Source organism: Stenella coeruleoalba, assembly GCF_951394435.1.
Source record: "Stenella coeruleoalba genome assembly, chromosome: 9".
Lineage (NCBI taxonomy): Eukaryota > Metazoa > Chordata > Mammalia > Artiodactyla > Delphinidae > Stenella > Stenella coeruleoalba.
The window spans coordinates 2,285,987-2,298,987 of record NC_137155.1 but is presented as its reverse complement, the minus strand read 5'-3'; the positions used below and the strand labels follow the sequence as shown (position 1 = coordinate 2,298,987).

At 50.8% G+C, this 13,001-nt stretch overlaps 1 protein-coding gene across 4 annotated transcripts in view; it reads left to right on the top strand.

Annotated features, from left to right (window-relative positions):
• DDC (dopa decarboxylase) overlaps positions 1 to 11,447 on the top strand; it is a gene marked incomplete at its 5' end in the record, with an annotated part of 53,969 nt that extends 42,522 nt beyond the window's left edge. For all 4 annotated transcript variants that reach the window (XM_079932095.1, XM_079932092.1, XM_079932094.1 and 1 more), the window contains 5 exons: positions 1,239 to 1,315; positions 4,180 to 4,199; positions 5,109 to 5,207; positions 7,554 to 7,655; positions 10,954 to 11,447. In XM_079932095.1, the coding sequence (XP_079788221.1) occupies positions 1,239 to 1,315; positions 4,180 to 4,199; positions 5,109 to 5,207; positions 7,554 to 7,655; positions 10,954 to 11,202 (547 nt within the window). In that variant the 3' untranslated portion in view covers positions 11,203 to 11,447. The remainder of the gene's footprint in view (positions 1 to 1,238; positions 1,316 to 4,179; positions 4,200 to 5,108; positions 5,208 to 7,553; positions 7,656 to 10,953) is intronic.
• Between the last annotated feature and the right edge of the window lie 1,554 nt (positions 11,448 to 13,001).

The window sequence follows — 13,001 nt, the reverse complement described above, 5'->3', positions numbered from 1 at the left end:
ACCAAATTCTTCTAACAGCAGGTTCTACCAACTGTCAAGGCATCTATAGGTCTAATTATAAGTGTAGTTCAGAGACCAGCAAGGGGGACATATATCATGAGGTCAGTGTCACTTTGATCCCAACACCAGATGAGAAGCTGAGAAAGGAAAGCTACAGGACAAGCTCACAAAATTACATGTGGAAATTCCAAGTATATTTTAGCAAATAAAATTCAATAATGTTTAAGGGGAAAATAAAGACGGTATATCGTGACTAAAATGTGTTCATTCTAGACATCCCAGGGTGGTTGAAAAATATTAAAAGATTTTAAAATGTTATGACCATGTTTAATAGTAAAGGAGAAAAAAAAGTTATCATCTCATTAGATACGGAAAAAGCATTAGATAAAGTTCTAACCCAAGCAAAACAAAAGCTCTAGTAAAAGAGGAACAGAAGAGAACTTCCCAAATCTGATAAAAAAATATCGTCCAAAAAAATACAGCAAACCTATTCTTAGTGGTGAAATATTAGAAAAACTGCCTTTAACATCGGGAGAAAACTTTACAATTCCCTTAATACACACCCTATTCAGCTTTGTGCTTCCCTAACCTGTGCAGTAAGACATGACAGAGAAGTAAAAGTAAGGATTACAGTGGAAGCCGTAAAACTCATGATTCTCAGATGGTGTGAGTGTCTTCAATGAGAACAGAATCTTCCGAGAAAGTATTAATAAGAGAACACAGCAAGATTTCTAGATACACAGCACTTTAAAGGTTGCATTTATTTGCATATATGATAAGTAGCACGTGGAAAATTTTCAAAAGAAATATTCTTTTATAATAGCAAGAAAAGATGTAAGGTTACTATGAATAAATATAGCAAAACCTGTGTAGATTTGTATGAAGAAAAGGGTACAATTTTTTGGAAGCCATTCCAGAAGTCCTAACTAAATGAAAATGCGGACTCAGTGTCAGGTCTCAGCACAGTTCTAGTCGGACCAGGAATAAAGACCGAAGGCTTATTTTTATTATACCCCATACCCCCAACCTCAGGGGCCCAGAGCTCTGGAGGTTAATGCTGTGCTACAGCCGAGCCAGGGGATGGGGGGTGCAGATGGGGGCCATGCGTGCCGGGTGGGGTGTCAGGGAGGGGACTGGGGAGCAGGGGAGCCTGAACCCGGCGGGAGAAGGAACAGGTGGCATGAAGGCCCACCTGAGACGCCTTCTCGTTAAGCCCTTTGGTTTGTTCTCTAAAACAGGGTGAAAAAGAGAACTGACCTGACCGGAGCCTTTAAATTGGACCCTGTGTACCTCAAGCACAGCCACCAGGACTCAGGTGAGCCACTGGCCTTGCTTTCTCCAGTCATTCCCATCAGAGCTGCATCCATGGTACCCAGGAGCCAAGGTGAAGAGTCATGCCTACAGACTGGTCCTAGGGGGCCGGGTGCAGAGCCAGGACGAGCTGCTTCCTGAGGCGGGACGCTGATGGCGACGCGGTCCTGCCTCTTCTCCTCACTGTTTGCGGCAGGGTTGGGGGAGGCACCCATAGGGCCGGAGGGGCCACAGGGCCCTCAACACGGGCATGGGCACCTCCTGCACTGAGCCTTTGAAATGATGACTGCCCTAAAGAGAGTTTGTATCGCTTAGACCAGTAGCACCCGGGGAAGAAACAGCTGGGCCAGGGGCCTGGGGAGGGAAGAGAAAATTGGGCAAGGCTGAGACAGGAACCACACACAAATGCGGATCTCTAAAAATTAAGTCTCCTAGTAAAAAAACCCCAAATCTCACGGACTACTTGAGATCCTGATCAGATACAATGCATGAGGCAACCTGCACAGACTCTCCCCCGTCCCTCTGTGCCCACCTGCTGTCATCTACGCGCTGGGGATGGTGACTTGCATGCTTGTCTGTCCCTATAGGACTCAGCCTCCGGGTGGGAGAGGGTTCTCTCATTCTCCAGCAGGTGCCATGCCGGCCACCATGGGGTCCGGGGACCCCAGGGAGGGAAGGACAGGCCAAGTCTTTGGGTACTTCTGCCACTGTCTCGTTGAGTTTCCTTAGACAACAGTGGATGTTAGTGATGGGAGGGACACCGGAGATCACGTGACCCCACCCTCCACGTACTGAGCAGGAACTGGGCTGGATGGAAGATGAGGCAGTTTTGATGACTGTGGCAGGAGCGCTGAACAGTAGTGACACAAGTCGAGGCACAGCCCCTTCCCTCCTATGCGGACCCCAGCCCGCGCGGTCTCCACGGAAAGATCAGACCTGGGTTTTGCCCTCTTAAACTTGCCCACCGTCCCATGGGGCGCATCGGATACAAACAGCCCCTGCTCAGTTGTGCTCAGAACCTAAAACTGCTCTAAAAAATAAAGTCTAGTTTTTAAAAATGGCGTTGGCATAAAGCCATGAGAAATTAGGAACCAGCTGCCAAAGCTCTTCCATTTAAAAACGCATTTCATGTTTGAATAATGAAAACCACAGTCATCATGACAGTTAGCAAAATGCGGCTCTTAAACAATGAAGGAATTCTCGGGACTTCCCGGGCAGTCCAGGGGTTAGGACTCAGCGCTTTCACTACCAGGGCCTGGATTCAATTCAATCCCCGACGACCGGGGAGCTAGGATCCCGCAAGCCATGTGGCATGGGCAAAAAAAAAAAAAAAAAAAAAGAAGGAATTCTTAGAATGAGTTTAAGCCATCTCAGTAAAGTTCATTGCTCCAGGAATTTTTAAAAAGTGTAATTTTATTCCACTTTTATAGAAAGGCAGTTTCTGATAGAAATATTGGCTACGGCTGTTAAAGATGAACAATCTTAGTTATTTGTAATTTTTCCCTAAAATAATCTATGAATCAACAAAAGCAATGACCCATTTTGTGTTTACCAAGTAAATCACCCAAAATCAACTTTAAACTTCTATGGCCACTGGATATAAGCGTCTATTTTATCTGGATGGATCTCACTTTCCTGCTAAGCCTGCTGTAATTTGAAATGGAATATGTTTAGAGTGTTTTTTAAAAAGATCCTTTTTTTTCAATAAAGAAATCTTGGGCTTCCCTGGTGGCGCAGTGGTTGAGAGTCCGCCTGTCGATGCAGGGGACACGGGTTCGTGGCCCGGTCCGGGAAGATCCCACATGCCGCGGAGCGGCTGGGCCCGTGAGCCATGGCCGCTGAGCCTGCGCGTCCGGAGCCTGTGCTCCGCAACGGGAGAGGCCACAACAGTGAGAGGCCCGTGTACCGCAAAAAAAAAAAAAAAGAAATCTCTTCATTATTTAGCTATTAAAAAACCCACTCAGGACTGCCCACGTGGACTGCCCCTCACCCGACACCCCGCAGCTCCCCAGGTTGCAGCCCAGTCCCTCCTGTGGGTCACTGGGACGCCTCCCTCTCATCACTGGGGTCCAGGACCAAAGTCTCCCACGCAGGGGTCCTCCCAGGCCTCCTGATGTGAGTTCACTTTCTGCACTTACATAAGCGTGAAAGTCTCAGCTTTCTCCTTGTGCCCGGTGGTAAATTGGCATCAGATCATATACAGCCCTCATCACGCATTCACTCATGCGTGGGAAGGTGAATTTGTGGTATAAAGAGCAATTAGAATGTAAAAAAGAATCAAACTTTTGATGGGTGTTCATCTCTGTATTCTCAGATCTTAGTCTGGGTTCTGGCGCTGAGCAAATACCCACTGGGTATTCTTCGAGTCAGTTTCATTATCTGGGATTCAAATGGCTTCACAGGGGTTACGAACTAGTTTGCATTTTAGTCTCCCCTTGTGCCAAGGGCTGCAAAGCCAAGGATGGTACGGAGGAAAGAATGCTGGACAAAGAATTTCGTAGACAGAAGTTTCTACGTTTCTAAGTTTCTTGGGCACAGAATCAGGTGGGGATTAGAAAGATGCGTTTTGGACACCTGATCCTCCAATGGCGTCCAGAGGAGGCTCGCTGTGGCTGGAGCGTCCCCGGCTTCCCAGGTCAGATCAGCTGTGGCATCCATCCACGCGTAATTCGGCACGTCCTTCTACGCTTTGCTCTCTGGAATCCCCGCCACTCTTGAATCTGTTACCTTGGGAAGTGGCTCAAAGAGCAGTCAGCCCTGCCCTGGGTTTTATGTCTGGTTCAGGAGATGATGGAAAAGACTTGGACATGTAATCAACTGAGGTGTCTAATGGTTCCTTTTTGTTTCCTTTTTCTTTCTCTTTTCCAGGGCTTATCACTGACTACAGGGTAAGTGGAGATTTGTCTCCCTGAGTCCAGGTCCGTGGTAATGCAAGATGTGAATGCAGTGCGGGGCACTGTCATGGGCTGTAGCCCCTGCAGTCTCCCGGTCCTCTCAGGATCAGGGTCCCACAAGAGGACACCCTCTAACTGGGTCCTAACTAGAGATCGAGCTCTGCTGAGCCCACGGATGGCAGGTCTCAGGTTAAGAGGAAATGAAGCTGCCCGTGACCCCTGGAAGATTCCTCTGTAAGGTGGGGCGGTCCCTCCATCGTGTGCTCAGGCTGTGTGCCAGGAGCTGGCATCCCCGGGACAGTGGGAGAGCAAAGGGTCAGAGGGCGTAAGAAGCGCTCAGACGACAGCCTCTTAACTGGCTGCTCTGGTGACAAGCCTCCTTCCCCAGGCAGGAGCCGTGCGCTGCTCTGGCAGCTGCGGTGAGCCGGGAGATGGGCTGGGAATCAAATGGCAAACAAGCCTGGCCCCCTCTTCTCCGAACTCACGTCTGGTCGGGGGTGAGGGGAAAAGGCTGGGTGCATAGGGCACCTCTGCCCCCGGGGAATCTACCCCACTCCAGCGAGGTAGTGACAGCATTGTAGGGTGACACAAACATTTTAGGGTCGCACGCCCTGTGGGGCAGTCCTGCACCTCCCCCCATCTGCTCACGATGGCCCCCGAGCCTAGCACCGGCCTGGCCCCCGTGTGCCCTGCACGAGCATCTCAGAGCTTTGTAAAGACAGCCTCCGGCTGCCGGACCGCTTACTCCACTGCTGTCAGCTTTGCCATCCAGGATGGGGCATGGCAGCCAGAGGGATTGGCCTCCAGGGCCTTCAAGACCCTGGAGGACAAGGCCATGAGCCATAAAGGAAAGCATCCCTTAGCATAGCCCTCACGGATGTGCCGTGTTGTGTCTTATTTCAGCACTGGCAGCTGCCGCTGGGCCGGAGGTTCCGCTCTTTGAAGATGTGGTTTGTTTTTAGGATGTACGGAGTCAAGGGACTGCAGGCCTATATCCGCAAGGTGAGTTTGTTTTCATTATTTATCCGGGTGACATTAGGGAGGTCTTAGACTTTAGAAAGGAAGTAAGATGTCTTCATAAACCACTCTAAGGGAAAGTTTGGGCTGTTGAGAGTGGGGCATTCATAAGATGCTCAATGCACGATTCTGGGTCTTTTAGACACTTTCACGGGGACTGAAGGCTATCACTCCAGGAGACTGTCGAAGTGACAAACACTCTTAGCTGCCACTGGAGCCACCGCTGGCCCACAGGGAGGCCCAGTCCACAATGGCGGTAATGAGGATGCAGTAGGTTTTTCTCCAGAAAACTGCCAGAATGGGAGAGATTGGGCTGCGTGGGCTGCATGTCCTCCGACACAGCCCCGACCAGAAGCACATGCACAACCTTGGTCTCTCGGAGTGGGTCTCAGTAACCTCTATATAACAAGCCAGCAGGTGGCTGTGATGTACGCCAAACTGTGAGAACCATGGATCGACTCTAAGCCCCACGACCCTGCTTTGTTTTTTTAATTTTTTTTTTTTTTGTGGTATGCGGGCGTCTCACTGCTGTGACCTCTCCCGTTGCGGAGCACAGGCTCCGGACGCGCGGGCTCAGCGGCCATGGCTCACGGGCCCAGCCGCTCCGCGGCATGTGGGATCTTCCCGGACCGGGGCACGAACCCGCGTCCCCTGCATCGGCAGGCGGACTCTCAACCACTGCGCCACCAGGGAAGCCCTGTGTTTTTAAAATTTTATTGAAGTAAAGTTCGTTTACAATGTTGTGCTAGTTTCAGGTGCACAGCAAAGTGATTCAGTTATACATATATATCTATTCTTTTTTCAGATTCTCTTCCATTATAGGTTATTACAAGATATTGAGTAGAGTTCCCTGTGCTAGACAGTAGGATCTTCTTGTTTATTTTATATAGAGTAGCGTGTATACCCTGCTTTTTTTTTTTTTTTTTAACAATCGAGGACACAGTCCAGAGGAGGCCTCCCTTAACTGGCTGCAGAAGGCCTGCCGATTTCCAGCCGGGCGCTCCCATCCGGCTGTCCTTCCTCACCTGTGGGCCCACCTTGAAGGACAGAGGTCCTCAGACATCACGGGGATGGGGCACCCTGCAGTGTCTCATTCTGGTGACAGTGCAGCTTCGGGTGTGCCCTCCCCTGTGACAGGGCACATGGCCCCGGGCCCCTGTGGCGCCGTACACATGAGCATCCGTCTGTCTTACAAGGCTGCTCTGGAGGCCATAACGCTCCTGGAGGCTCTCCGTGGGGAAGCGAACGAGGAGGGACGTGTGCGTGAGTTCACGAGTTCTCGCCCAGCTGCTCTGGGGAAAGGAGGATGCAGCTGCTCTGGGGAAAGGAGGCAAAGCACAGGTGGTTTGATTCCAGCTGGAAGCTCAGGGGGAGCTGGGTGTGATCACATCGCTGCTTCCTGAAAAACCCTGCAAGCCTCCCTGAGAGGGACCGGCCCTGCCTTCCCAGGAGGGGACTGAGTGGCCGGAGCCGGATACACCCCGGCAGGTGGGCAGCTCCTCAGGACCCAGCTCGAGGACACCCCTGCCAGCACAGTCTCTGGAGCCCTCTAGTTCGTCCCGGGCCCGGGGACCACTCATTCAAACGGTGTGTCTGTCCCAACACTTGGAGCGGCACGATCTCTGCTCAGACGCTCCTGGGGCCCCTGCCAGTGACCCCGCGCTGGATACCGGCGTTTAGGACGTGCTCCCTGTGTGCCGAGACCCGGGCCAGCTGGCTCTCAGATCACATACTGCGTGAAGCAGCTTTTGGTTTCTGTAAACATCGAGACGTTTAGTAAGGGGGTGGGTTCAGGGAGAGCAGGCAGCCCTGGACGGATGAGGTTCTCACCTCCGGTGGCAGGTGCTGCGGCCTAACAGACAGCGGCAGACCTGGAGCTCTGGTATCGGAATCAGCTTCGGTCTGCTGGTCTGCAGAATGGGCGAGACTGCGGTGTCACTCCCTGTGTCGCGGGTCAGCTCGACAGCTGGCCGGTGAAGCGCTCAGCTGGCCAGCCAACGTCGGCCGCTGTTTCTCTTCTGGAAAGTTTAAATCCCCCTTGACAGCATTTATCCTAAAATTACAAAAGATTCTTTGGTGGGGTGAAAAGGCTCCCCTGAGCAGAAGATGACAAGGGGTGTTTCTCTGAAGACTTCCGCCCTTTTCTCTTGGCAGCCAGTTTCTCAAGCTGCACGGGGAAAGCTGGGAGTGGGTGACATCAGTGCTGCGGAAAATGGCCACAGCTTATCAACGAATCATGTTCCACGTGTGGTCTGATATGGTGTTTTAGGTGGCTAAGCTCTGAACCAAGCGGTGATGAGAAACTCAGACAGATGTCCCTTCCCTTTGCAGCACGTCCAGCTGTCCCACGAATTCGAGGCTTTGGTGCACCAGGATCCCCGCTTTGAAATCTGTGCGGAAGTCACTCTGGGGCTGGTCTGTTTCCGGCTAAAGGTACGTCTAAGTCGACTTAATTGTCTGAATTTTCTTTGAGTAGGACAGAGAGGAAACTCTCATTCGTTATGTCCATGCTCCAAAACCCGCCCGAGCTCCCCAGAGACCGTGGATTCCCCCCGAATTTTCCAGCCTGCTGTTCCCACCTCCCTGCCGGGACACCTACTCTTCTCACTGGTGTTCAGACTTCTTGCCTGTGTAGACCCGGCCCGAGGATGCTTGCCATCTTCTCTATTCATCCATCCCTGCCACTGGAACCCTCCAAGGACTGACCCACCCACGGGCTCACTGGTCCTAGCATGGTCCCCAGACAAGCATGGGCATCACCTGGGAGCCTGTGAGAAGCCAGTCTCGGGCCCACCCGGGACCCGCTGACCCCTACATGGCCCTCAGGCTACCGGTGCTTATACAGGGGCTGGAGGACTGCTGGTCCCTGGGGCTCTGTAATTCTGCTGCCTGAGGGCCTCAGCCACCTTTGCTGGGAATCATGACCACATTGCTCCGAAGACCCCAAGAGGAGCTGCACGCACAGGCCCCTTAGTAACCTGCCCTGTGTGAAGGATGCCGGGTTGGGGCCTAACGCCCTGCCTGCTCTCCGGCTAGCTTTCTGTTTGCAGAGTTGACGCCACCCACAGGCCTTCTTGTCCGAGTCCACAGAGGGCAGCAGGAGAAGGAACCACGGGCTCAGTCGCCTTGGCAAGGTGCTGCCCATCCAAACGTGGCCCTTCGCTCCCCCTTCCTTTCCCCTCAGCGATTCTTGGGGCTTTGAATGCTGGCAGGAACCAGCCATGGAAAAGCCTGGAAGCAGGAGAGAGAGAGCAGAGTCCTGACACAAGAGCTGGCAGGGAGACGTGAGGTCCCTGCAGCGCGTCACTCAGAGACGCCTGAGCACAGGTGTGCAGAGGCTGGCGCAGAGTCCCCGGGGTGACCGGATGGGGCAGTTCCGTCCGCACTGGCGTTGGGGGCAAGTGTGCTTTGACTTGCTAGCCATCAATCAGTTGTTTTTGCTTCTACTGCCAGTGTTCCTGTAGGATTTAAATTCTTTAATTTTTAGCCGTTTTATTGAGATACAATCCACGTGACATACACTTTGTCCATACAAAGTATACATTTCAATGATTTTTAGACTAGCCACGGGGTTGCACAGGCTTCACAACAAGCTAACTTCAGAACATCTTCATTTTCCCCCAAAGAGAGCCCACACCCACCAGCAGCCACCCCAGCCTCCATCCTTCGGTCCACGGACCCGTTTCCTGTCCCTATGCATCTGTTGGCTCTGGACAGTCATATCCACGGGATCGTCAATATGCTGTCTTTTGGGAATGGCTTATTTCACTGAGCGAAATGTTGTCAAAGTCAAGACTTTTATTTTCTCCTGCTCATTTACAAGGGTACCGAAGCCACCTGTGTGTGCCCTTCCCACTCTTCTCCTGGGCAGCATGGTGTGCCCTCCCGCCCAGGGGCTTTTCAGAAAGCGAAATATGTCTTTTGTGAAACTTGTTACTTCCATTCCACGAATCCAGTTTTCTTCTCAGGGAGGAAGTTATCCAGGCGTCCTGGCTCACTTTTCTGTCCCCCACATCTGCTATCTCATTATTCTATTCTTTGCCCCGTGGCTGCCCATTCTGGATGTCAAGTCCTCTCCATCATCCATGGCTCAACGTATGCGTGGTCTTTATCTGACCTGAAGTGGATAAGCTGTTGCCATGGCATCAATTTCCTTCCCCCGCCTCCTCTCAGCCAGCCTCCCTGATCCCACTCTGCACCTGCTCAGTCCGTCTTTGCCGTTACTTCTGTTGTTACATCTCAGACGGATTTCTCTGCTGGGCTCTTTGCCTCTAGCTCGTAGAAAATATATCTTGTCCAATCCATTAGAAAATGGCAAGCAAATTTTTCCCAAGTGACTTGCTTTTACTTCCTACATACGTAATTTTCAGGTGTTTGCTCTCCTGTGAAGACTTCCTGGTGAAATTCCATCCTTTTGTACCACCTTCTCATCCTCATCCTCGAGCAGGTCCGGCTCTGTCTGGACCCGGTGCATGTCAGCAGTTTCTGAGTGGCCTTTGGCTCATGCACTGTCCACGGGGCATCAGCTGGAGTCCCGTGCAGGCCATCATCCAGCGGCCTGGAGGCCCTGCACGGACACGAGGCCGGTGTCTGGCATCCGGACGACCAGGACGCTTCCCTTCCCACAATCCTCCCTGCCCTTGAGATGAAGCAAGAACAGGAACAGTGTAACCCACTGAGGGTCACATGACCCAGGACTCGGCCCCACTTCCAGGCCCTTCTGCAGCAACTATAAGGCGTGTGGGGGTGGAGTCACTGCCTGGGAACAGAATGGAGACCGAGAGGGCTGGGGCAGCTATGAGGAACAACGGGGCTGACCGGGCAGGAGAGGGACGGCTCCCAGTTCTGTGTGACACACGCCTCCCATCTGGTCCAGTTAGTGTGAGGCGTGGGCCCCCCGTCTCCCTGCCCAAGGCTGCTGGGCTGCTCCTTTCCAGAGGGAGATCCACCAGTGGTCCCTTGGTCCATAGTTCATGGACAGTTTTCCCAGATCCTAGCAAGCAGTTGGCTATTACGCTTCATTTTCTATACAGGTAAGTCCCCTACATAGGAACAAGTTCTGTTCAGAGAGCACATTCGTAAGTCCAATTTGACCGTAAGTCCAACGAAGTTAGCCTAGGCACCCGACTAACACAGCTGGCTGTATACCACTGCTCTTAGGCTTGCTTGCAGACATCCTGGGCTTGAAATAAAGATACTGTACTACCGTACACTGGACAGTACTGTACAGTAAAGTACACAGACGCACAACCACTTGTAGAGGATGCACGCACTTGACGACGTACGCGAGACACGTGAGCTAACTTACGTGATTGGACATGCACGTTTGCATCTTTGAAAGTTCGTATGTAGGGGACTTACTGTATTGTTGAGAATTCCTCTGAAGCTTTCTCTTCACTGGTGCCGTTAAACAGTTCTGCTCTTTAAGCTCATGAATTTGTAGATAACATGTCTAGAAATCTTCATTTTTCTTTAAAAACCTGGATCACGGAAGGCTCATCTTTTGACAGCACACTAGAACATGAAGAAGTTGTCTTGTGGGAGGGCTGCCTTCTTTCAGGGCCATGTCATGATTACTTAGTTGAATTTTCTACCATTGCAGAGGAAAGGCCAGTGGTGAGGTGACTCCCTCACTGATCTGGGGCTGTGTCACCCACCCGGGCCTCACTTGGTGGTGAGTGTTTGGGTCCCCACAGATCTGAGCACTACCCCTCTCTTTCAATCCCTGCAGGGCTCCAACAGACTGAACGAAGCTCTTCTGGAAAGAATAAACAGTGCCAGGAAAATCCACTTGGTTCCCTGTCACCTGAGAGACCAGTTCGTGCTGCGTTTTGCTATCTGCTCACGCACGGTGGAGTCGGCCCACGTGCAGCTGGCCTGGGAGCACATCCGAGGGCTGGCGACCGACCTGCTGGGAGCACAGAAGGAGGAAAAAGGCGGTAAGCCGTGCTGTGGGGGCCAGATTTCCTCCACCATATAAAGAGGGGGCTAAACCCAGGCCCTATCGGGACTTCCCCAGTGCTCCAGTGGTTAGGACTCCACACTTCCAATTCAGTGGGCACGGGTTCGATCCCTGGTTGGGGAACTAAGAACCCGCGTGCCACACAGCGCGGCCAAAAGCTAAATAAAATAAAATAAAATACTCTGCATTAAAAAAGAAAAAACAACAACCAGGCCCTGTCTGGTCCGGAGAAGTGGAAGGAACATAGCCTGTAGTGAAGCTTTAGTAACTCTGATAGATTTCTGCTTTGTATTCTTTTATTCGAGACCGTCAATCACATATGCCTATGATTTCCCCTCAGCTTTCTTCAGTTTGCATTGAGGCAACTTACGATCACAACAAGCTTATACATTAAACTGGCAAACGGTAGATAACTGAAAATGAATGAAAACATTCAAAAAGGAATTTGACGTGACTGCTGGCTAGGACCAAATTCATGATGGTTCAGAGAAAGGAAATGTCTAGAATACTGGGCATCAGTTACAGGAACCCTGAAGACAGCGGGCAGGCGACTTCTAAGGAAAATATCTGCACAAAGGCAGTGTTGGCAACAGGTTGGAATGATGTCTATTGAACCATAAGAGTCTTCAGAGCCTCGGCATTAAGCTATCTTAGGAATCATTCCACTAGAGTTTGTCCACCGTCTTGCTTTCTGTCTTTTTGCCTTTCGCCCCACTTGGAGGAGGCAGGTGGTGGGAACTTCTGCTTCTCTTTCTCTCTCTTCCTGCTCACTGCCCATCTGTCGTCACCCACGGGGGATGCAGAACTTCAGTGTGCAATGGGATTAGTCTACTGACTGCATACAACTTGATCTTCTGGGCTCTTAATTTTAACTGCGAATATCTGAGATACTACAGTGCTCAAAAAAATCAAAAGCTAAATACTGTTACGTTTATGTGAGAGGTCCATCCAGGCTTCTGACCTGTGAGGTCAGAGACCCACCTCCTCTGTCAGGACATGTCCTGAAACACCAGGTCCTCCTCCTGGCTCGGCAAAGCCCTTTCCTAAAGGTCGGATGCTCGTAAGCTGAGGGGCCACCCTTCCCAGAGCAATGCCACAGTTCAAGCTTGAGCATCTCTGAAAGGTGTTGGGGAGAGGCCCGTAGTTCCAGATTATTCCACTCCTCCGCAATAAGCATGAGTGTGTGTGGTGGGTGTGTGTGGGGGGGGGAGGGGAATAAGATATATTCAAAACAGAATTGCATCAGGCAAACGCTGCTGAGGAACATTTCTGCAGCCCTCTGTTTGTGTATCTCATCATATCTTATTCCCATATGCCCCAAACAACACAGAAAGAGACTGTAGCTCAGAAAAATGATCAGAAACAGAGGCACGTTTCCACCAGAAGTCACAATTACTGTGGAGTCATTATACTTGCTATGAATTGCAGAGCTAAAAATGAAAGGATTTAATTTTTTAAAAATGTAGGATACAATAGTAAATCGCCATGCATGTATGTTGTTTTGGTCAGATTAATTAGAGTGATGAACATCTTAACACCTTGGTTTTACTGGTGCTTATGTAAGGCTATGTCAAATCCACTGGTCACAGTTCTGAGAGAAAGAAGGAACTATTTCTATTTGACAAAAGGTAGGAAATTGGACCAAGATTCTAGTTGACATTAATAAAATTTATCATAGAGAAGCCAGATTGGCAATAAAAACTCATTTCTTCCAGTTCAAACTCTTTTCCATTGTACAGTTGGAGAAAGAGTATACTCCTTCTCTGTGTTCAAATGAGGAGTATACAAAGTTCTAATTTTTCCATTTTGTGTGTGTG